The following is a 23,888-nucleotide window of genomic DNA, read 5'->3' as shown; positions in this document are numbered from 1 at the left end:
TGCTGCAGACATCTGAGAACCGCATTTTAGTTTTGCTTGTGCTGGTCTATAAAGATAATTGCAGTTCTGTTATGCAGAAGTAAAAGCTATAACATGCCAAAGAGACAAAGGGATAATGCCTCCCATCAGTGTGAAGAAACAGTTTGGGCTGGCTTAAGTCATTGATTAATATAGTGCAGTTCCCAAATAACTCTCGAGTAAAAACAAGGGTCTATAGAGGTTGCAAAACCACCCTCTCAAGGCATACAGTCCAGTTTGGTTTTTCAGCTTTAGTTGCTGCCTATCCTGCTATTGAAAAACATATTTCACATAATTTCACAAGTAATGACTTTCCCTTGTATGCAAACCAAGTTGGATATTTATTTCTTTGTGGGAAAAGGTAGAAAGGTTGCAATACAGGGTCAGGGCTACTTGAGGCTGTCAGGCAGATATATTATTTCACAGATCAACAAGAACAACATTGTTACATAATCAAAACAAGCAGCTTTGAAGATCACTCTGATAGGCTGTGGATTCTGTCGAGGTCTGAGGGCAGCTCTGAAAGGGTGCTGCCAGCCTAGCTGCCTGCTTACAAAACAATGTCTTGAGGGATCCGAGATAGCTCAGAGATAGCTGCATGGTCCCATTTCTTTTCAGCTTGAATGAAATGCAGGATCCTTCCCTAAGCAGTATAAATTAACTGACATTACTGCAGTGTAGCTCAATCTGATTGATCCATAAAAGGGTAAAGAGAAGCCGTTTGTGAGATGTACACATAAGACTGAATCTCTAAAAACAACCTCTTTTTTATGCTTTTCCTTGATGCCGTAGAGTTTGTTTTTTGTATTTATTGAATTATAAATATTATATCATGCAAAATAAAATGGTAGAGAGGAGACTGTGGCAGGTGACTAATAGATCTCTATAGGAGTGAAATGGTGGATCATATCGTTGTTTGTTTTTCATACTGGATGTCTAATGTAAGTACTGGGATTACTCGTGTAGATTCAAGCAATTGTTATTGCTAAATATAAAGTCTGCTGCTCTTGTTGCTAGGAAACATGTTTTTTTTGTGTGAGGGTTGTTATAGAAATACAAAAGGTTAGAATGAATAGATTTGAATAGATTTTTTTTAAAAGGGAAAAAAAAAACTTTCGCATTTTGGATTGGTTTAACCCTTTCATATGTACCGATCTCATATGGGTTCAGATTAAAAAAAAAAATTCTAGTCTTTACATGGGGACATAAGGGAGAAGTAAATGCCTCATATGAGGATACAGCTTGCGCCTCTTCTCTACTTTCCAAGTGAGACTGTGGGAACTGTCATGGAGATTGTGTTCTAATGGACTAGGCCTTCCTCACTGAGAACGGGCCCAGGTCCTCATCATTTCAGAATTAGTCAAACTCAGCCAGTGAGAGAGAACCTGTACAGGATTGCTGTTGAATTAATCACCCTGCTTATGAGGTCATCAGTCCCAACTATTTTGCATAGTAGTAAAGACGCTCTCTTGCAGTGTGTGTTGTCGCATCAGTATTTTAGATGCAGTAATGGAACTGGACAATATTACGTATGACGTACATTAAACATGTTGCCAAAACACTCTATGATTCTGTAAATAGTTTTAGTAAAGGTGTAACACAAGGACACTTCTTAATCGGTATGATTCTCCAGTGAGCACCCCCAAGAAGATTCTGAGGTGAACAAAAAAAAAAAAAGACCGTTTTCTCTCTGCCCCACATAGGTAACCCTTGTCCCTACACACTGGATGATACCTACGAAGATACCATCAGTGTGTTGGTGCGACTCATCACTGAAAAAAAAGGTAAGTCTTACCTTCACCCTCTGCTTGCATCCTGATGGCTTAACCCTTTGGCTTCCCTGTGACATGCTTCATGTACTGTAAAACCACTCACATTTTATCTCCTAACAGAAAACGCTGCTGCTTTAGAAGAACTACTGAAGGACTATGAGAGTAAACAGATCTCTGTCAGTAAAAAATCCCTCAAGTAAGAAACCATTTCAATCCGACTCAATTCCTTCATATAATTGGTGAACTCCTTATACTCTGAAGTTAATGAAATGCATTTTCATGGGGTTTTGCATAGGGCACAGGCTCACCTGGTGGTTAAATGTCGCATACGTGGCATCCTATCAATAAGGGAATATTTTGTACAACTGCGACCAAAATAATATGTTTTGATCAAGCTAGTTAAGGGCAAGGGCAAAAATGATAAAGTACCAGATGTGAAGCACATAATGATATTTTTCTCTGAAAGTCCTTAATACAAAAGGTACTTTGCATTGTCATGGTAACTAGCGGTTATGTAAGCAGTGTGATACTAGTCAGCAGTAGCAGCTTCCAGAACTACAATCGCAAATTGCTGTGGCAACCAGGTGACGCCAAGGTAGTGGCAACAGCAGCAGGGATAAATCAAGGCAATTGAGTACATTCGAGACAACATAGCAAATTATTGTATGAATCTAGGAAGGAAATAGCTAAAATATAGTTTACAATCTTTTTGAGGGAAGACTTGGGAGGCCCATTAATCATTTAGCTCACACGTGTTCTCAATCGTCATGGCACCCAGGCTTTTCGTGAGGACGGTGGAAAACATTACAGACTGCTTGGCAGGAGGCCAACTAGTGGTTCCCCCGCAGAGAGTTTCCATGACTGGCAGATGACGACCTCTCCTTATGGGAGTTTTATTAAAGCCACTGTACAGATTTATTGCTGCACTCTGAAGTTAACCAACCGAGACGGGAATGAAACTAGGACATTGTTTATGTCAGTGAGAGGTGTCCATTGTGCTTTTTAATTAATGATGATTTAATAAGCTCTCCTTGGAGTAACAGCCCCATTCTTTGACTCTGTTAGCCGTAGGTCTACAAAAATAGTATTTTAAAAAATATTCTCCTTTTTTATATAGCTGAAACAAGGAATATACATATAAAAACCCATTGTTAGGAGGAATTTGCATATTTTATCACACAGTAAATGAATAACTGACATTCCAACAAGCCTGTGCTAAACAATTTGCATCAAACAGATTTGTTCCTAATGCTAGTTTGCATGTATAGTAATTTTAACTGCTAATAACATTCATAAGAAGGGCAGTGCTGATGTTCAGTTTGTCCGCAATGTTTAATCCTGCATATATGTAAATGATGGACTCCAAAGCAGTCTGTATAAGGAGCCCGCTGACCATGCTTCCTTCCTGTGTCTCTCAGATTTCCACCCCTACCCCAGCTCAAAGCGATGCCCAACCTGTGCCGGCACCAGCACCACCTGCACACGGTGCACGGACTGGCACCCCCCATGGGCACCTGCTGCACCCGCTGCAGCCAGAAAAAGTGGCCTGAGCTCCTGATGCCCATCGACACTACAAAGACCACCAAAGTGGGCACCAAGAGTCACCGGCCGGGCGAAATGGCCATCCTCTCTGTGGGAAGGTAAGAAACTGTTCTTAAAAGACAAAAATGGGGCTTTGAGTGATTTGTTCAGATTAATTCATTTATTTAACTGGGAGGGTTAAAGCCTTTTGTGTCTGGTCTCAGTAGCAGTGGGGTTCTGATGTGATTTTAACAGACATAAGCAAGCATATATACAAGAAAATACTGAGATGGTTTATTGCAAAGCAATAAAAACAATCCACAGATAGCTTTTCAGTCACTTCAATGGTAGGATTACGTACACATTTGGAGAAGTTTGGATTTCAGCCTTGTACAGAAGCTGTCCTGGTTTGTGACCCCCTTGCTCGTCTTGGTTGTTTTCTCTGCAGGTTTCGGGTGGCCCATATTCCCGAGCTGAAGTCCACCCCCCTGGAGGAGCTGACCCCCCCTGAATCGAGCGACACCGACTCCATCGACACGACGCATACAGAGCCTGTCGAGCAGAAATCCCTGCTGGGGGGGGCCTCGACAGCATGGTCCAAGAACAAGCGGCTCAAACCAGGAGACAGCAAGCTAGAGGTGAGTAGAGGGGAGAAACATCTGCAGAGCGCAGGGTAATTGTGGTAGCACTCTGGCACTAGTGTGGCAGATTTTTGTCCCTAAATATTACAAACTATATATGTTTTGAATAACTACAGTGTTTCAGTCTGCAGTGCTTTTTAGTGCACAGAAAACAGCCCAAAACAGGCTGTGGGACACATGAGGCAACCAGAAAAAAACTGTATGTACATGTTAAGGACCTTATTGGAATAAAAACCTGGACTGCAATCATCTGTTGTTTCTGTGTGAAGTGACTCTGTTGAGTGAAAAGGTAGGCATTCTGCCTTGTGAAGTTCTTCTGATAAAGGTTTGATCTATAAAAAAGACTTAGGAGTTTATGTTGACTCAGAAATGTCTTCATCTAGACAATGTGGGGAAGCTGTAAAAAAGGCCAACAAAGATGCTTGGCTATATTGTGAAAAGTGATGAATTTAAATCAAGGGAAGTAATGTTAAAACTTTACAATGCATTAGTAAGACCTCATATTGCTGCTCTAGAAAGAGTGCAAAGAAGAGCGACCAGAATTATCCCAGGTTTAAAAGACATGTCATATGTAGACAGGCTAAAATAATTGAATCTATTCTTGAACAAAGAAGACTACGTGGTGATCTGATTCAAGCATTCAGAATTCTAAAAGGTATTGACAGTGTCGACCCAGGGAACTTTTTCGACCTGAAAAAAGAAACAAATACCAGGGGTCACAAATAGAGATTATATAAAGGGGTATTCAGAACAGAAAATAGGAGGCACTTTTTTACACAGAGAATTGTGAGGGTCTGGAACCAGCTCCCCAGTAATGTTGTTGAAGCTGACACCCTGGGATCCTTCAAGAAGCTGCTTGATGAGATTCTGGGATCAATAAGCTACTAACAACCAAACGAGCAAGATGGGCCGAATGGCCTCCTCTCATTTGTAAACTTTCTTATGTTCTTCTTACGTTCTTATTTGTGTATCAGCTGCACTTACTGCTTAATGAGTAATTCCTAGACATCCATACTGCTTCAGGAAATGACGGACAATTGAGAAATACACTAGGCACACAAGAAGTAAAGCTAAAAAACATTTTAGAAAAAGATGAACTGAAACTTGGACCGATTTACAACAAAGTATAAAAATGCTTTTTAAATTTCCACACAGTCAAGAAGTAGAATCCTGTTACACTTCCCTGCGTCATGTGGAAGTCCGAATCATGCCTTGGCATGTGAGCCAAGGGATGCACAGCTTTTCCAAATGTCAATGAACTTAGAAAAACCCAGGCTTTGTCACCAACAGACCTCATTAAATAAGAGGTGGCTATCATATTCCGAGCACAGTAACCTGAGCTGAAGGAATGGAAAGTGAGAACAGCTAGAAGAACATAAGAAAACATTACAACTTGTATTCAATTAATTGGGAACTGTGCCTATAAAATAATCCATATGACATTCACAAACTTTTAAATAGTGAGGGTATCTGTGCTGTAAGTGCCAGAGATATTGTAGACGTTTAAAACCAGTAGATGGCAAATGGAAAGAAGAGCCTTGAACAACAATTTGACAGGTTTTAGTGAAATCAGTTACATTAAAAGTTATCTTTGTGTTAGTAATACATACAGAAAGCACAGGTCATAATGGAAACAATGGGTCTCGCAAGGACAAAAGGGCGCAAAACGCAATAAAAAACAAAAAAAATTAAAAAATTGTTCTTCAACCCTGGCCCTAAATTCAATTCCAGCTTCTTCCTTATGACAAAGCATTACCACATAGATATTTTTAAATGTGTTTTATTTCTAACAGGACAGAAAAGTCATCATAAGGCTCGGAGAAGCTAATCTTGTTTTTTGAAGGTAATTGAAGAGTTTTGTAATTCGGTGGTGGGTGCTTGCGGCTCCCTGCAGTTATTCCGCTACACGCTTCAAGTTGCCCTTGGTACTTGCTCATCTGTGGAATGCTTTAAGCCCTTTTCTGTACTACCCCAACTGCTGCTGTCTGCAGTCCGGTGTCCATCTGTTTGCCATTGGGGTTTAGGATTTAGTGCCTTCACTTTGAACACTGTGGAATTTCTATTCAAAAAGGCCTGTTTCTAATCTGCAAATAACCTTTCTAAGATTTGTGTGTCTGTGTGTGTGTGCAGGGGCGTTCCCATGTGTTTCCCATCAGGTGATTGAATGGTGTCCAGTTATATACACAGTGCAGGCTTTCAGAGTACGTCATTCACCCCTGTGCTTCTGTTGAAGGTTGTGAGAAAGAAATACCTTTACCTTTGCTGTTCAGGGAACATTAATGCTACACATAATTGCAATGGAAATAATGGGTTGCAAAACATTTTCATGTGATTGGCATAATTGTGTCAATGAATTGAAGTTAGGCTATAAACCACAATGGGTTACTGTATACTGTTAAGCATGACGCAAACATACATTTACTGTACAAAGCAATAGACTAGCTTAACTTACTGTGTGTGTCTCATGAGATACCAGGCTGTTTACGGATCACACCCATTCTACTGTGAGCTTTAGACTAGGTACTGTAGTTTGACAGTGTGTGCATACTGAATACACAGAGTACTTGTATCCTTTCCATACATGCTCAATGCTGTGACCCAAGGATAAATCCCAGTGACATCTCAGCACAGGTATTTTGGTTACAGCAATGTTGCAGACTCAGGAGGTGTTACATCAGTTCCTCTGTCAGAACCATAATAATAGGAACAATTATCATCATAGAATTTTTTTTATACTCCATTCTCTATTTGGTTACCCTCTGAAATATGTTGTTGTATGAGTGTAAACATGTTTGTGAGTAGAACTCTTGTATAGCCCATTTCTTAAGTTTCTGTACCATACAAATTCAAAATCTTCTGTTGCGTCATAGGATAAACGGGAGACGTTATTACTACATTATTCTGGGATCGTAAGAGGCTGTGTGGTCCAGTGGTTAAAGAAAAGGGCAACTAGGAGGTCCCGGCTCACTCACTGACCCACTGCATGACCCTGAGCAAGTCCCTTAACCTCTTTGTGCGCCGTCTTTAGGGTGAAACGTTGTTGTAAGTAACTCTGCAGCTAATGCATAGTTCACACACCCTTGTCTCTGTAAGTCATGTTGAATAAAGGTGTCCGCTCAATAAATAAACCATTAGCCTGATTTTTTTTTTTTGTCAAGCCATTTGTGTATTGATAGAAAATTAGGTGTAGCGTGTGAGTGAGGTGTGTCACAGACATCAAGGAAATCAGAGAGCCTGTGAAACTTGTTTTCCTGGAAATGCATGTGAAAGACTGATTTAGCCTCAGAGAAGAATGGAGACACAATGCAAACTTTTGTAGTTGCAGGCATTGACGCACACCGATGGTTCTTGCCGAGGGCTACGATTTAGGCGACACGACACTGGACAAGTGTTCTTTAATCCAAACCTTTTCTCTTCTAACAGGTAAACAACTGAAAGAAGAACATTCGAAAGCTCTGAAGTATTCAGCCAATGTCTGTGTGCAAGGAATGCAGAAAGCAAGAAGCCGAGAGGAAAGACCCTGTAGAGCACATTGCTGGACATCAAAAGGGAGGGGGTTTATCCAGGGCCCGACATGGAAGCGTTTCTGTAATGTATTTCAGATGTATTTCAATAGAATAACAAATAATGGGTCTCTAGTTTTAAAGCAGAGGCTTATGAACAAAATATTTTAATAAGATTGTCGTTTTGGATGTGCATTTTATTCTAAAAGCTGAACAAACTTGCATGCAAGCCAAGCACAGTGCTTTAAAAAAATATAAATATATATATATATTTTTTTGGCACATTTTTGTAAGAACATATAACAAAAAAAAAATGAAATGAAAAACATTTTTAGAAACAATTTTCCTGGCCTCTTTGAATTTCACTGGAATTTTGTAAACCTGATCTCTAGCACTAACAAGCTGAAGGGGTGTGGATTTTGATGATTAATAATGTACTGTGCAACCATGTAAGAAATGGTTTGTATCACTGAGGAAGTATGACAAGTACATGTCTGAATCAACTACAAGAACACATTGTCAAATCCAGCGTTTTTCAACCGGAGGTCCCTGTCCATGTTATTGGGGGTCTGGGAAGCAAGTCCAGTTCATTGTTCATTTTATTTATAATAGGTTAAATAATAATTCAAATTAACTGAAACAAAAAGAGTAATAAGTTATAACGATTTAAGCATAAATGTGGGGATCATGCACTGTTTCAGGAAAAGACCATGGTGAAAGGGAAGGACTGTTGCCGGGGAAACAGCATTCGCGTCATGCACAGTTATGATTAGGTAGCAACCAAGGACGCTTGCAAAAATTAAAAGCTCCAATTTGACCATGGATAGATTTTTGATCAAGCAAAAAAAAAAGTGAATCTGCTCAACATTAAAGCGTCATTTGTAGACGAGTACTTGAAATTACTTTTTCGTCAGGTGTGTTTTTATTTGATACACAGTAGTTACCAATAATAATTTACTTTCTTTACTTTTTTTAATGTTCTGAATTGCATTCCAAGAGCATGCAAGAGTACTTTTCTAGGTCAGATGTTAACCCCTTTGAGTGAGTGGGTGGGGGGGGCTAGTTTTAGTGACTTTGTTTCTAGGGGTCCACAAGTATATAAAAAGGTTGAAAACCCACCAGTCTAATCAATGTGTAAAGCAAGGTGGAACCAGCCTCATTGAACAAGAAAGAATTGTCAGATAAAACATCATAAGGGTTAACTTTTTCCACCAGCTTCAGTGCTCTGTTAGACACTACAATGTCAGTTTCTGTGTCTACATCCATGTGCAGCGAAGTTTTCATAGATTTTAAAGGATAAGTATGAGTAAAGCGATAAACCTACCTCCCATTTTAGATCATTTTCAGATGCTTATGACACCTTTTTTGTGGTTGTTTTAAATACCTAAACTGGGTTTCCTCAAAAAAACATTCCCCTTTTAACATGGCTTTGGGGATTCTGAGGCAACTGTTTTTATGTTTTCGCTTCAGGGGTTAGAAGCAAAACAAGAATAAAAGACCAAGTATTAATGTCTCGCAGTGCATACACGTATGTTGTTGTCCCCATTTTCAATGAACTAAGCTGCTGACTTCCTTCTGGCATCATGGATACTGAACTTAAAGGCTGGGTTGTCAGAAATATAAACAAAATAAAGTGATGTTTGAAAAGCTATTACCTCACGTTGGCAGCAGATCCCAACCTTAAGCCGGTGTTAAGTTTTTAAAAAGAAATTGGGGGGGACAAGTTGAGGACAATACCACTTTTTTGTGGGACAGACATGTTGTTAAAACAGTTTACAATAACATCTTGTGTAGAGTTTACAAAGCTTTTTTGTTTGTTGTATTTTTTTTAAGTTTGTGTTGCAATGTTTTTGAAGTTACATTGTTTTTCTCTTTTACTCTTGTAATTTATTGCTTGGACATTTTTTGCGGTACTTTTTACTATCTGAATTTAATGCATTGTTAACCGAAATGCTCACGGTTAAAACCTCATCTCCAACCTTGTAGGCTTAATTTATTTTTACTATTTTTTTCATTTGCTGGAGATTTTGTATTCTTTAAGTAAAGAAACCAATTACAAACCTGATTTTGGCTTGTGTCATGTTTTATTTATTTTTTTTAGTTACCTGCTTGTTTGTGATGCTACTCCAAAGCGCTCGACAAAATTGTGCACCAGAGGTGAACTGGTACTTAAGTCCATGTATAGGTGAGTCAGTATTCAGCCACACCTGTAACTTGGAGATACGAATTCCCAACATAAAAACCCTATAGCCTTGTTTCATCTGAAGTTTGTGACAGACAAGACGCCACGTTAAAGATGCTGCAGAATACCCAGTGTGACACCTTTTGAATTTTTTGTTTTAATACCAAGCAATTGGATAACATTGTGGATATTTTGTTCATACCATTTATCCTGCCTTCGTGAAGGCATTGCAAAAGGTTAAACATCCCTGCATTATAGCTATACAGAAGTGAGGAGTAGTGGTTAAAGTCCAGGGCTTGTAACCAGAAGGTCATTGGTTCAAATCCCACCTCTGCCACTGACTGACTTCCTGTGTGATCCTGAGCAAGTCATTTAACCTCCTTGTGCTCCATCCTGCGGATGAGATGTTAAATCAATGTCCTATTGTAAGTGACTCTGCATATAGTTCACAGTATATATCTAATATATATCTGTAAAGCGCTTTGTGATTGGTGGTTCACTATGAAAGGTGCTATATATATATTTGCCGCACCTTAATTTCAGGAATTGTTTTATTTGATGCTGTGTAATAGAAACCGCTACCTGGAAGGCTGTGCAATTTTCACAGCTTCTTAGGATAGACATACACCATAGCATTAGATTGAATCTACTGTACCCTTAAAGAAATATGAAAAACATTAAAAGACTGATTAACTGGTAATGATTTATGGTTTAAAATTAGCCATTATCTATAAATTAGATGTGGGTGTCATGGAGAGAGACAGGATCGGTTAGCACCCCCTCTTTCCATCCTGTCTGACCCTACTTCATCACAACTTGTTCCCTTTACCATGATAGGCAAGAAAATGTTATTGTGTTAAACACTGTCCTGTTTGGTCAACAAAGCTGTGCAATTAACAGAGCAATAAAACTATCGGTAACTGAACACGGCAGACTTCCTGATTTCCACGGTGGGGTTGTTTTAATTCATAGTTCTGCATTCATTTTCTAATGTGGGTTTTAAGGTCCCAAAACTCAGGAAACCGTCAAGTAATTCATAATAGATGGAAAAGATGACATCTGTTCACTTCAGAAGTTGTTATGTAATAAATGAAATAAATGTTTGATGAGACTGTACATAATGATCCAAGCAGGAAAAAAAAAAGAATGATTGAAAACACAGTATATTAAGAAAGCAATGACACTCAACAGGGTGTTCAAATATAGTCCAATATCCGCACGCCTAGGGGTGCCTGTTGAACAGCTTAAACATACAGGCTGTGAGACATAGTTAAACACCCTGGAGTGTGTCATTACACTTATAAAAAGGCACACCCCTCCCAAAGGGAATTGGTTGTCAAGTGAATCAGGCAGACAGCCGTGTTGCTATGGTGTCATATCTGCACAGGTTGGAACACTTGTTAACCAGTGAGATGGTTCCCCCTATTCTGGGCATTTTATAAATAAGAAATTAAATATTATAAAAAATGTAGACGATATAAAAAAACAAAATGGTTGTACTTTCACTGTCCACTGCAATATCCAGTGTTTCAGCCTTTCCTTATTGAAATCCATTATCCCTGAACAATCATTTGAAGTTGTGTTTTTATTTTATTTATTTGTATTATTAGGTCAGACATTAAGGGGTATTGTATAAGTGGTGGTACACGGATGCCCTGTAAGCAATTTCCTTCATTTCAGCCCTGTATACTTAAAACAGCATGCTTAACTACAGCAGCTACCAGAAGGAAAAAAAAAAAAGATTGCACTAACATTTAAAACATCGGAAATGTTTATTATGCAAGAAGCATCAAGTAAGATTCTAAACAATAGTGACTCACAGCTCACTGGCACTCAAAAGGAAGTGAGGAACTTCATTTATGAGAAGGGAAACACTTCCTGCAGCTGCAAGTCCTTTTGCTTCCTCCTATGTGACCTCCTCTATGAATGATGTGCACTACCCCTTAACATCCTGTCAAATGCTTTTTGGCAGGTTGTGTACATAGTAATCTGGTGTAAAACAAATACAAAAAAACAGCCCACAGGAATATAGGCTCACCACAGTAGGTGAACTGAACTTCATGTTTTTCATGTTTAAAAGCTCAATAAAGTTGTTTCCTTGCCTGACTGTTGTTGTGGTTTCTATAAAGGGAATGTGGAATAAAGTGCAAATAAAAACAGACCAGAAACTATAAAGTGGTTTTGTTTTTTGGAAAGATTTTTAATAGTTATTGAATGTTCTACATCTTACAGTAAATATCATACAATTACAAACTTGGCTTAATTCTGTCACAGAGATCACTAACTGATCTTCAAAAACAAAAACAATAATAAAACCAGATGTGCACTTCATATTCACAAGCCTAGACTGTGTGGGTCTTTCCGCTTCATAGGTGCTGTTTCTTCAAACACTCTAGAAAAAAGTTTGGAAGACATTCTTGAATTTCCACTTTTTGCTTCACAATTAGTGTTCTAATATAAAATTTAAATTAAGTTCCAAAGCTGCAATTGAAATAGAATTAAATAAAATCTGAACTTAATAGTGTAAATCTTTCATAATCTGTTCAGCCCTGTGCCATTAAACATTCCAAGCAACACAATATTTGTTTCAGTAAAAAAAAATTTAAAATTTTTTTTTTTTAAAAAAGATTAGTTTTTTTGCCAACCTGCACATCCCTGTTATTTTTTCGGTGTATTAAAGCTGTATTTAACCTGGTCAGATTTGAAAGAAGAGATGCACATTAAATTGTATTTTTATGTACCAAATGTAATCTTTTGTCATTATTTCAAATGTTTTCCTGGAAAACCTCTTCCTAAAATGTGTTTTGTTTCTATTTTTTATTCTTATTTCCTTGACAATTTCATCTAGACACACAAAGTTCCAAATGAATTTAGAAAGTTCTAATTTTATTTCACGTCCTACTTCCGCACACCTGAAAAACATCAGTTTGGAACGAACGGAGAAACAAATCTGTTAAACTGTCATTATTATAGGAACATTAGAAACGCACATTACGTTGCTTGAAATATCAATATACTGCATAGGACACCACATGGACACGTGGCAATCTAAGAGCAATAACAGATGTAAAAAAGGTGGCCATTTCTGACAAAGAAAACCAAACAATTGTATTATTTAAGTGCTCCCCAAGATGCCTTGACAAATTAAGAAGAAATTGTGTGTGTACATAGAAGCTGTAAACAAAGCTACAGCAGTGCTATAATTTTGATAACTAATACAGGCCAGAGAGTTACCAGGAGCGCAATGAGATAGGAAGCAGTGCCGGGATGTGTGTATATTTTAGAGGCTGGCATTACCATAGCAGCAGCTTTCCCCATTGACTCATTCTGGAATCCAATTGTTTTACTGCTAAACCTGTTCTAGACCAGTTCTGTGTCTAGAGTCGACAGGCATACAATGCAGTTCAGAGCTAAATTATTTCACAATTTTCTAAAATGTTTTACATTTTACACACCAAACCCTTCTCTAGACCGATAGTTCTCAAATGTGGTCCATTGCAATCAGTTAATATCTTTGTAAGTATTTAAGTCAGACTTGGCCACTTTTCACATCTGTCAGTGTGTTTTGCTTTGCCTCGTCCTAAGTGAAAGAAAATGTTACAAAGCTCTTATAAAAACAAAAAAATCCCACAGACTTGTGTTCTGAAATGCTCCCTGAAGCTCAAAGAAGCATCCAACTTCAGTTCAACCAGAAAAGTTCCTCTATTTAAGAATAAACATCAATCAATAAAACTTAAATAACACTTATGGTAAAAAGCGCTTAAATTACATATCAGAACTGAAAAAGGTTTTTACCTAAGTTATTATTATTTTTTTTTATTATTTTTTTTTGTTTGTTTGTTTAAAATACCGGAGGCAATATTCATACACACGGACTAATCTCTGGAAGTTAATTTTTTTTAAATTTGATTTTCTTGTTTTGTACTCCAAGTACTTCAACATTAAACTGGGCCAGTACAACTATTAAAATGTATTGTTCAAGTCTTGCATTACAGTACATTTTTTTTAGCAAAGACCTACAAAAGATTGTTCAATGGTCTTTGTTTTGGGAGAAACAGTCCCAGTATGGCTGAACTATGTAACCAGCTCTATATTCTCTAGTTATTACATACTCCCATTTGTGTCAAATGTTTAATGTCTGTAGAAAACAGCCATGGCATGGGCAAAGGTATTATCACAGGAAATTGCTTCATCTAATTTCTATTCTGGGAACTTTTCCATTCATTAGCCCTAGTGACCATAGCAAGGTGCTTCACAGTTAACCATACTCATTATGGTCATTATTTTCCCATGGCAAATTGAAGTCAAGACCAGGAAAACACGAAGAAGTTGACTGTTTTTTTTCTTCTTTTTGTATTTAATTAAACATGTATTATTCTGGAAACAGCCTATTAAAGCTGCAGGGCGCCCAATCCTGTGTTAAAAGAGGCTCTTGTACGATATGTTAAGAGTGTATTAGTTCACATCAGTGAATTTAATGCAGACACTTTCTCAATGTGAATGCCTAAAAAAAAACACTTCGGTACCTATGGTTCTTTGTCCCTGTTTAGAAATGTGTTTGTTTAAAGAACAGACACTGAAGTGGATTGTACACATTTCCATCAGTTAGGGGACTGGGACCAATTTGCTGTTTCTAATTGGAGATATTGAAAAGTAAATGAGACATCGAATGGTATTTTATTGTCAATAAAGCAGTTTGTATTTCGTCATTAAAAATGCTGGCTTCCAGCTGAGCTGCGAGGGCAGATTTAATAAAAATGCATGTTCAGTTTACAAATTGGGAGTGTTTTAGCTCATGTAAAACATGTATAACCTAATCAATTTCCATAATGCATTTTTACATGTTAGAATGATATAAAACCATGGAATGTGATTTAAACAGACAAGAGAAAACCACAGAATATTAAACCAGAAGTTCCACTCCCAACATATAACTGCTTGCAAGCCAGACAACTGGCCATCTTTTAAACTTTTACCCATGCATGACCGACTTCTTATTACATTTTTTAATAAGACATCATTTAGGAAATATGATAAACCTCAAGAAAAAAAAAAAAATAGGAAAACCAAGGTTACAGTCTTTACAGTATCTACCTCGCGCAACCATGCTTTGTAAGGACAAGATTGGGTTTTATGCATACACAGTATAACACATCCACACTGTATAGATTATACATGCCATTACATACGTGAATATTTTTTTTTCTTCTTATCTGGCTAATACTTTGCTAAATGTGTTTATTTATTTAATTTTTTTGCTATAGTAGTTCAAATGGTTGCTACTTGAAATCAGTGGTTAACTAGCCTCAACAACAAATGGTAGTGTTATATATGTAGTTATTTATATTCCTCTTACATAGACAGACCAAAGGGGTACCATATATTTCACTGGCTTTTTAATAAAAAGCTCCTTCAAAAGAGCCCATGTGAATTTAAAAGTACCTTTTAATTAGCATAGTTTATTATAAATGTTCTGTGCAACACATCTAAACACCATCATTTAATAGAGTTACTCTGATATGTGGTCACTATTACTGAATTTAAATGTAGAGACTGATGTGCAAAGACCCAGTCTGCAGTAGATACAGAGCCACACAGTTCTGTACTATCATTGAGAGATGATATTCCAACTGACTTGAAAAATCATAGTGTTGCAAACACACCAAGACAAATCACAATCTTGGTCAGCGAGTGTGTTTCTATGCGAGTCTGGAGTGTGTAAAACGAGCCAGTATTTTAAAAAAAAAGACAAAGTGGTGTGTCCGCAGGCAAAGCACGAAGGGTTAAATACAGGACAGGAGTGGAGCACAGCAATGTGTTATTTGGATGTTTGCCCATCTTTCAATATCCTTCAAAAGCCTGAGTGTTTACTCTTTCTCTTACCATCTAGTCATTCGCTGCGTTTCCCTTGTGTGTAAGGGCATCCCTGTCAGTTGCTCAGGTAGGCCATTTGCTTTAACACGAATAAAGCATTACTAAATATTCTGGGAAAACAACCGTTCCAGTGCAAGAAACAGCTGAAATCGTTTGGATTAGAAGATTTTAGAAGTGAAAACATGCAAGTTGCTGTAGCCCAGGGGAGCAACATGATAAACAAATACCAGCCTAAAACCCTCCAATGAGGCGACGCTGAAACTGATCCGCCTTCAAATCTGCTCTTGCCCAATACCTACTACCGGGACTCTGTCAACAAGTTTAAAGATGACAAGCCTCTCCCCTTGGCAAGAAGATCCTAACCCGTTGGGTATTTCTTACACATTTAAAAACATTTTAATTAATCTCCCCACTACATTTCCACTACTATTCTTATAGCTTAAGATTTTTTACTAAATTGTGTTGGTCTATACAGAACATATTGTCAACAGTGTGTTTTACAGGGTCTATATTTGCCTGTAATGGATATAGGGCAATATCCTTCCTTGAGTCGCCAATTACGAATGGGTTTGACATTTCCAAAAGCTGTTCTTTTCATTTGTAACCTCAGCCTAAAGTTCTATGCACTGTACTTATCCAGTGCAGGTGTCTATCTCTATCTCCAAGTCCCTTTAAATACTTAACATTTTCCTGAATAGTTCTGTTAACCAATCTGCCACCAATCCTCCAATGGATGACTGCTTCAGTTCAGTGGGGGGCTACTTTCTCAACTTCATTAAATCCTCTGCCTTATATATATCTGTATATATAAATAAATATTTATTTAGATTTCAGATCTTTACGGTACTAATAAAACTGCTTCCTAGATCCAGCAGTAAAAGCTAATGTTACGGACTTAACTAGTGAGAATCGAAGTTTATTACCACATTTATACTGTCATACAGCAGATAAATAATAATAATAATAATTACTCTACCTAATAAATCACTAGTAAACTGGAAGACACCCTTTTCATTATTGGAAGATGAATGGAATTTTCAAACCAAATTGGAAGAAAAAATAAATGATGCATAAAAGTCTGTCAGCCATTTTTCAATAAGACGCTGTGCTAATGTCTATTTTTTTGTTTTTGTTGGTTTTGCTTTCATTTTGACAGCGTAAGAAAATAATGCATACATTCTCACCACTGAACTGGCCCTGTGCTGAAACTATAGAAATAACTAGAATTACAAAAAAGAGCATTACTACTACCACTGGTCTGTGTCAGTCTGGAGTTACTGTGAAATAAAATAAATGGAAAAAACAAGGAGGCAGAAATTTGGAAAAAAGCAGCTTTTACAAAAATCACTAAAAAGAATGCATAAAGTGAACCGAGCACTTTTTTGTTCTTGCAAACACTCGGTGCTGTGGTGTGGGCACTCGAGCACCAATGTAAGACTTGAGTAGTTGCATACAATGTTTGACTCCAGATCTGGAAGAAAGAAAAAACAGTAAAAACAAACACACTGTTATCAGGCATGTATTCTCTTTGTGCAACAGCTGTTCGCTTACATTTAAAATCTGTAAACTGTGCAAATAGATCGATAATGATACTTGTGCATGTCTTTTACATTACCACTTTTCATAAAAAAAAAAAGTTCTAAATGGATTGAATGCAGGTTTCTGTCGAGTTGGTCTACTGTAGACTTGCACTGTAACACTTCAGGTGGTTACTCAACACAGATCCTGCATGGTAACACATTTTCCAAAATCAATTAGATCTCTGAATATTTTACTAACACAATTTTAAAAAAAACAACAATTGCAGCCTTCGTAATTCAGGCTGTTCAATTACTTTAAAATGTATAGATCATTCAAATCAAGGAAAGGTGGCAGCTGTTCGTTTTGTTTTTTTTTTACTTTAGGAAATATTTCCATGAGACTATGACCAGGGCCCCCTCATATTTAAGCTTTAAATGCAGCACTGTCAATCTCTCTATACTTGGCTTTACTCCTAGAATCTCTCCTAGAATTAACTATTTATACAAAACACAGAAACTGCTCTGCAAAGGTTTTCTGGTTTCACTACAGTATCCTTCATTTGTTCAATAGCTGCCAATTAAAAAAATGAAATAATAAAAACATACAACAGTTGAGGTTGCTTCCTGCAACTTCTTCAGATTACTTTTGAAAATGTGCTTTAGTGCTGTCAGTGGCCAAATGCTGTAACAGCAGGAAGTAGAAATGAAGGAATTTACATTTCACTACAAACTCACTTACATGAAATGGGCCGGTGAGTTTACCAGTGTGGGGGCACATAGCTGTACCCAGGTGTTCCTTGAGGCCGGTATGTTGGCACGGAAACGGGATGTGGGCCTATTGGAGTGTGCTGAGGCGTTGTCAGCAAGGTCCCTGAACAGGAAAAACAAAAAGTAAGAGAGAGTCAACAACAACTGAAATGTCAGGTCGGTAATAAAATGTCTGCCACAGAACTAAAGCACCTAAACTAACAGTCACATACCAGGGGCAGATTATTTAATCAGTCTCACCAGGGGCTGACAGACAACAGCAAGTGGGGAACACTGCACTGAATAATTAATACTGGTGCTGAACTCTCCACACTGCAGGTCAGAATACAGGTCTAGTTGAGAACTCCTCTCAAAATCCCATACTTGTAAGGTTACTTAGGGTTTAAGAGAGGGCTGTCCACATGATAGCACGTGAACCATATATGAGCTCACAACATGGCTCTTTTGATGAGACTATCCCCTTTTAAGACAGATAGTTGTCTTTGGTAGAAAGTAAGGACCGGTTAACATGTCTATGCTAAAAATACAGCGTCTTGAGACAGGTTTTTAGTTTTAGTAAAGTAAACCTAATTAAGTTTACAGTCGGAAATTAATTCAATTTATAATTGGGATTTTTGTGAGGTTGTATGGCAAAAAAAAAAAAAAAAAAAAAAAACACAACACAAAACCTATAACAGTAAGTCTGGATTTTCAGTCATTTATCTTAAGTTAAATCAAGTGTAAAGGGAGCTAGAACTTTAAAAAAAAAAAAAAAAAAAAAAAAGTACAACTTTGATGAAATAAATTGAAGATCTGTCAGGATAGGACACTTAAAATCTGCAAGCTCAATAAAACCAACAGAGCCACTGTACATCCCATCATACCTGCTGACATTGCCATGGTGGTCCCGGCAACCATACCCATGGCGACCCCATTGGTCCTGGGGGCGGGGACTGGGGCAGGGTAGATGGCAGAGGGAATGCTGTTAGGCTGCACCACGGTGGTGTGGTGGATTACATGAGGCTGGGCTGCATACATAGGCTGTGTGTAATAAGCTCCCTGCGAGGAGGAGGAGAGAGGAGAAAAGCGGAGGAACAATCATGAGTTATACTGTTTGTACAGAACACGTGCCACTCCATGGCCTCCATGTCACCACAGTATCTAATGCGAGCCTGAATCGTACAGGCTCAGTTCTCAGCCATATTCCCCTTGCTTTCAGATTGTCAGATGTCTCAAAGTGAGGAAAACCTTTTTTTTTTGGAAATTAAAAGCCGAGAGGCTGTTTAATAGGTAAGAAAGATTACTAAAGTGCAAGGCATTTAACTTTTTTATTGTTCCTACATTGGACATCAGGTTTTCTATTCTACTGCCTTATCCCAAACCCCTCTAAAGAAAATAAAATAAGACAGCAGAACTTGTACAGTGTGGGGTGTTCTGCAAACCTAATTGAAAATATGAGCCCTTTACTGCCCTGGGTTTGTTCCTATACCTATTTAATGCCTATTTTTTCAATGTAAAATATATTGGACACTGGGCAGCAAAGGGTTAAAAACAATATAACCCTTTGTGCACCCAGGTACTGTTTTCTTTATTATCTGGATGGGAGCGACTAAAGACTGTTCACAGTACAGTGCACAGTATTGCTTACAGAGAAAAATGGACTGCTGACAAAAAGACAATTACCTTTTCAAATCTAATAAACTGCCAGGACTTTGTTAAAGGTGCTAACTGGAAAAAAAATAGGACAATAAAAAGTCATTTTGTATTGGGATGAGGTTACATTCTCAATGATAATGGAAGACTGGAGTCTTTCTTACTGCAGTAATGTTCAATTACAGGATTGTTTCCTATGACAGTAATGGATTAGACTGCACTGGTAGCAGGGCCATGTGAGGCCAAGGGTGCAGGCAGTCAGTGCAAGGAACAAAAACAAATACGGAAGTGAAATAACCACTGCAAGCAACAAAAACCTCTCTAACAGTGTTAACTCTAACAAAAAGCTGAATCAGCACTTTGCAAGTCTGGTTCTCCGAACGATTTGGCAAACATGCTGATCTGCTTTGTACTGTAAACTGCGACAAAAGTGGAAACGTTTACAAGCAGGCGATCGTGCCCTGCTAATGAATGACTGCTAACTTTATTGTTATATCTGTGTAACTTTCAAGAAAACTACACAGAACAATGCAAGAAAAACAACCACGCAGCTTTAACTTGGAGAACCCAGGCTCCGCACACACCACGCGGCTTTACTAAAAGCAATACAGAAACACCAAGACAGCACAGCGTGGCAAATGCACCTACCTGGGCATAGAGATTCTGCTGTGGATAGGCACTTCTGATTGGATACATGGCAGTCTGGTAGGGGTTTGGTGATGGGGAGTAGGGTGGAGGGGCTCCATTAGTCTGAGTTGGAGGGACCTTATAGGGAGTCCCAGCAGTGTATCCTTAAGAGAACAAAATAAGAAACACATTACAATTTCAAGCTTCAACTCTCACCTAATATCCATAAACAATGCATCGAGTTACAATACTTCTGTAACGTCAACCGACCCCCACAACACAGATCAAAGCATTACAGTAAAACCTGTATATCGACAGTCCTCTGAATGAAGGGCTTACCTGCTCTGAACAGCCATTAGAATTGACTCTCTTGTTTCTGTTTATTCAACAGAAGGACAGAAGCCCTTCTAATAAGCAGCCACCAATATTGAGTCCATTTGGTGACCAGTTAATACAGGTTCTACAGTTTTGTATGAGATACAGAATGCATATTAACAGTCATTACGGTTATTTATGATAAATGTATGATATAATATGTGACATTACTACTATGGTCATCTGTATGACAAATGTAAATTAAGAAATGAGACCACGTCATGAAAATTATAAAAGGGGCAGTACAAAGCTTTGCATACTAAGAATCAACCAGTGAATAAACTAAACTAGAAGATGAATGCTGCAAGTCATATTTCAAAGTTTAAGACCTTAACAGCATCATTCTCCAAGCGTGTCAATCATGCCCCAATGCTGCCCTCTGCTGGTAAATGGTGGTAACACAGTGGGGAGGACAAGCTTTGGTATAAAAGCAAATGCTCTGGAATGCTGACAACAGGTGATGAATCCAGGTGTTTTTCAAACATCTTTATAATAAGCTGGATGATTCATTACTAATTTAATGAACAGCAGTTTAACTAGTAACTGAATTAAAGGTTATTCAATGAAGTGCTGACAGGTGCTAATGCACAGCTCCACAGTGGTTATTACTAGAAAGTGGCTTCAAGCAGTTACCAAAGCTTTTTCCTTAATGTGCCTTTGATGTGACCGGGTACTTTACAAATGATCACAAGAATAATGTGAAACATCAATAAATAGATGTTTAAAAGAAAGAAAAAAAAAATCACAGGAAGACAAGTTTTTGTGAACCAAAAAGTTACTGTTTATCGCAGTACAGCAGACAATTCAATTCTAACAGAGAAAGAAAAGAAAAGGTTGCTAAATATTGTCACAGAAATGTACTCTAGACCGTGGTTAGTAAATGCATCCTAAAACAGGATTATCTCCAACTGCGTTAGGCGTATCTGCATCTTGTTAACTTATTGTCGCACGCTTTCTACCTACGCTTAAACCCGAATCACTCAATCAACTTCAATATAACCGTTCCTTTATTTCCCTTGGAGGCAAAACTGTTGTAGCAGTTTGTGCATTTTAGCCTCACAGAGGGAGGGTGCATCGTAAACAAGTGAAATGAACAAGACATCAGCCCCTTTGGAATACGTGACTGCATTAGGCCTCCACTGACTCAGCACTCCTGCTTTTAACTATTGCAATATCCATCTCCACTTCACACCCCTGCGCTCTCAGCTGGTAGAAAAGCCTGGAATGGGCTCCTGCGAGACTGTCTGAACCCCATTCTGTTCAACACACCCGCACACATCCCTGTGTTGTGTTTATTTTTATTTTCTTCCACATAGTATTACAGAAATCAGGAAATGTATCTTCAAGATCTTATACATGCAAGTACAAATTGGTACAATTGTGCTTGGGTAATAATACAAGCATACTGATGACACCACAGTAATATTAAGAACACCTTTACCCTACGGTGTCCTTCAGTTTGTAAACCTAGGGTTGTTATGATTCAAACAGGAAATTGTAAAGCTCAGTAGCTGCTTTGTATTGCAGTCATGTTATTTAACACAACAATTCCATAAATGCTACTGAAATGAAATATCAAATGTTAACTGGCTGTAATGTTGATGTGAGCCCATTATACCCAATACACGTCTGCATAAGCAGTTACTGGCATTACAAACCTTTACATGAGCTCAACAGGGTGAGGAAGGACAGCACTGTGGAAGAGGTGCGGCTCATTAGACTTGGCCTACTAAAAACCCTGCCGGCCAAAAGCCTTTTCTTTCTGCTTTTTAAACTAAAAAAAATTCTGCCTTCTGTAAAGTGTTTTTTTTTCCCCCTTTCCTTTTAATGAAATTTTCATTTACTGTGAACGGCAACACAAAAACACATTTTGTTAATCCTCCAAGAAAAGTGGCATTGCTAACAATTTTTTTTTCCAGTTTCTAAAATGTAGGTCAAATCCAGATCAGCTTTATTCACATCGGCCGACACCATCCATGCTTATTTTTTTAATTGAAAAATGCATCGTCAAGCAGCTGGCAGACAGCTCGGAGCAAATAAACATGCACAAGTTTTTAAATATCGTGGATGCAGATGCTGTGCTTTCATAACTTACAAAGTATTCATATTCAGGATAACAGCATTTTTGCTCTCAGCACTACATTCCAAGATCTCTAAATACAGTATTTTAACTCAATAAAAAATGAGTCAAATTACATTAAAGAACGTTATAGTTCTGTCCAATCCATTTCAATACAAACACTTACTGCACCTACCCTGTGCCTTATAGATCATCATACAAGCAAAACAATTACAATTGCTAATATGGATGGGATTGAATTGAACTCCCATTGTTTAACAGTTTGAGCCATTTCCAGTTTTAACAAAGTGCTAACCAAGGTTTTAAAAGACCATTTTCTTTTAAGCACGAGCAATATTAAATCAACAGTTGCAACTGGATCCTGGTTACTTGTCATTTCAAGTGTTGTAGTTAAAACTGACTCCAGTGATCTAGCTGTAATCAGATAAGAATACCACAAACGCACTAGCTTATCTATAGCGCTAGTCTATTTGAAATGATCATAATTAAAGCAGCAAAGATTCTCAGCATAATGAAAGGGAGACCAGTAATAAAATGGAAGCATTGGTCAGCACTCCTTTAATAGGCCGATTCCTTCGAGTCTATTTTAGGAGTACAGACTGACGTTAACCCAGTATATCTCCTAGCCACAAAATGAAAGTCAGGTATGTGGAACAACAAAAGTAAACCCAGGTAGAATGACGCAGCTATGCAATTACAAGAGCCCTCTTTCCATCTCTGGTTGCCATTTTCAAAATGCATGAGGTTAAAGCGATACAGGACCCCATGCCTATTAAGGATCCCTATTAAAGCAATTACTTTGTTACCTTGTTATCATACAGGCACATAAGCTCAATGTGAAGAAGAGGTGAGAAGAACACAGATCAAACCCAAAGGCATTACAAAAACAGCAATAATGCGCTTATCTGCACAAAACCAAAAAGAGAAACAAATCTTGTGGAAAAGGGCACATGCTCTTATTTTCGTGAAATTACATTGATTCCTTATGTGGTCTGTTTTATCGCTGTAGTTGTTTTAGAATAAAGCTGTGGCTTGTGGATAGTCCCATAGCAACAGAAGAGCTGATTCTGAGATGCAACACTGAGCCCGCACAGGGTTAAAATCCATAAAAAAAACAAAGATATTTACTGAATGCAGCAGAAGAGGCTTGGTAAGTTCGGTTCTCAGTCCCAGCATCCACTGGGAGGTCATAGGAACCCTCAGTGGCACCAGAGGTTGAGGTCTGCGGCCAGCCCTGCTTCACCAGCAGCACTGCTTAGGCAGAGACAACAGAAGAAGGATGTTATACAGCATACACGCAAGAGGTGACCTGTAAACAGCGCAACCAGGCTTGATAGCTTTAGTAATGACTTTTTTTTTTTTTAGATATGCAAAA

General features: G+C 38.1%; 2 protein-coding genes across 16 annotated transcripts in view; one reads left to right on the top strand and one right to left on the bottom strand.

Annotated features, from left to right (window-relative positions):
* The window catches only part of LOC117406620 (tumor necrosis factor receptor superfamily member 19L-like), a 35,243-nt gene extending 25,723 nt beyond the window's left edge, over nucleotides 1–9,520 (top strand). For 2 of the 3 annotated variants that reach the window (XM_059028318.1, XM_059028319.1), the window contains exons 7-12: nucleotides 1,722–1,802; nucleotides 1,911–1,986; nucleotides 3,209–3,430; nucleotides 3,760–3,949; nucleotides 5,746–5,795; nucleotides 7,376–9,520. In XM_059028318.1, the coding sequence (XP_058884301.1) occupies nucleotides 1,722–1,802; nucleotides 1,911–1,986; nucleotides 3,209–3,430; nucleotides 3,760–3,949; nucleotides 5,746–5,793 (617 nt within the window). In that variant the 3' untranslated portion in view covers nucleotides 5,794–5,795; nucleotides 7,376–9,520. The remainder of the gene's footprint in view (nucleotides 1–1,721; nucleotides 1,803–1,910; nucleotides 1,987–3,208; nucleotides 3,431–3,759; nucleotides 3,950–5,745; nucleotides 5,796–7,375) is intronic. The other variant, XM_059028320.1, reaches the window with a different exon arrangement.
* Nucleotides 9,521–11,816: 2,296 nt separating this feature from the next.
* Nucleotides 11,817–23,888, bottom strand: part of LOC117406782 (protein FAM168A-like) — a 62,208-nt gene continuing 50,136 nt past the window's right edge. For 7 of the 13 annotated variants that reach the window (XM_059028322.1, XM_059028327.1, XM_059028325.1 and 4 more), the window contains 5 exons: nucleotides 23,642–23,767; nucleotides 20,080–20,222; nucleotides 18,663–18,837; nucleotides 17,771–17,902; nucleotides 11,817–16,982 (listed from right to left, as the gene is read on the bottom strand). In XM_059028322.1, the coding sequence (XP_058884305.1) occupies nucleotides 17,790–17,902; nucleotides 18,663–18,837; nucleotides 20,080–20,222; nucleotides 23,642–23,767 (557 nt within the window). In that variant the 3' untranslated portion in view covers nucleotides 11,817–16,982; nucleotides 17,771–17,789. The remainder of the gene's footprint in view (nucleotides 16,983–17,770; nucleotides 17,903–18,662; nucleotides 18,838–20,079; nucleotides 20,223–23,641; nucleotides 23,768–23,888) is intronic. The other 6 variants (XM_059028323.1, XM_059028326.1, XM_059028330.1 and 3 more) reach the window with 2 other exon arrangements.

The sequence above is a fragment of the Acipenser ruthenus genome, chromosome 8 (genome assembly GCF_902713425.1).
Source record: "Acipenser ruthenus chromosome 8, fAciRut3.2 maternal haplotype, whole genome shotgun sequence".
NCBI lineage: Eukaryota > Metazoa > Chordata > Actinopteri > Acipenseriformes > Acipenseridae > Acipenser > Acipenser ruthenus.
Note: the sequence above shows the minus strand (reverse complement) of the source record. Positions and strands in the feature narration are given on the sequence as shown.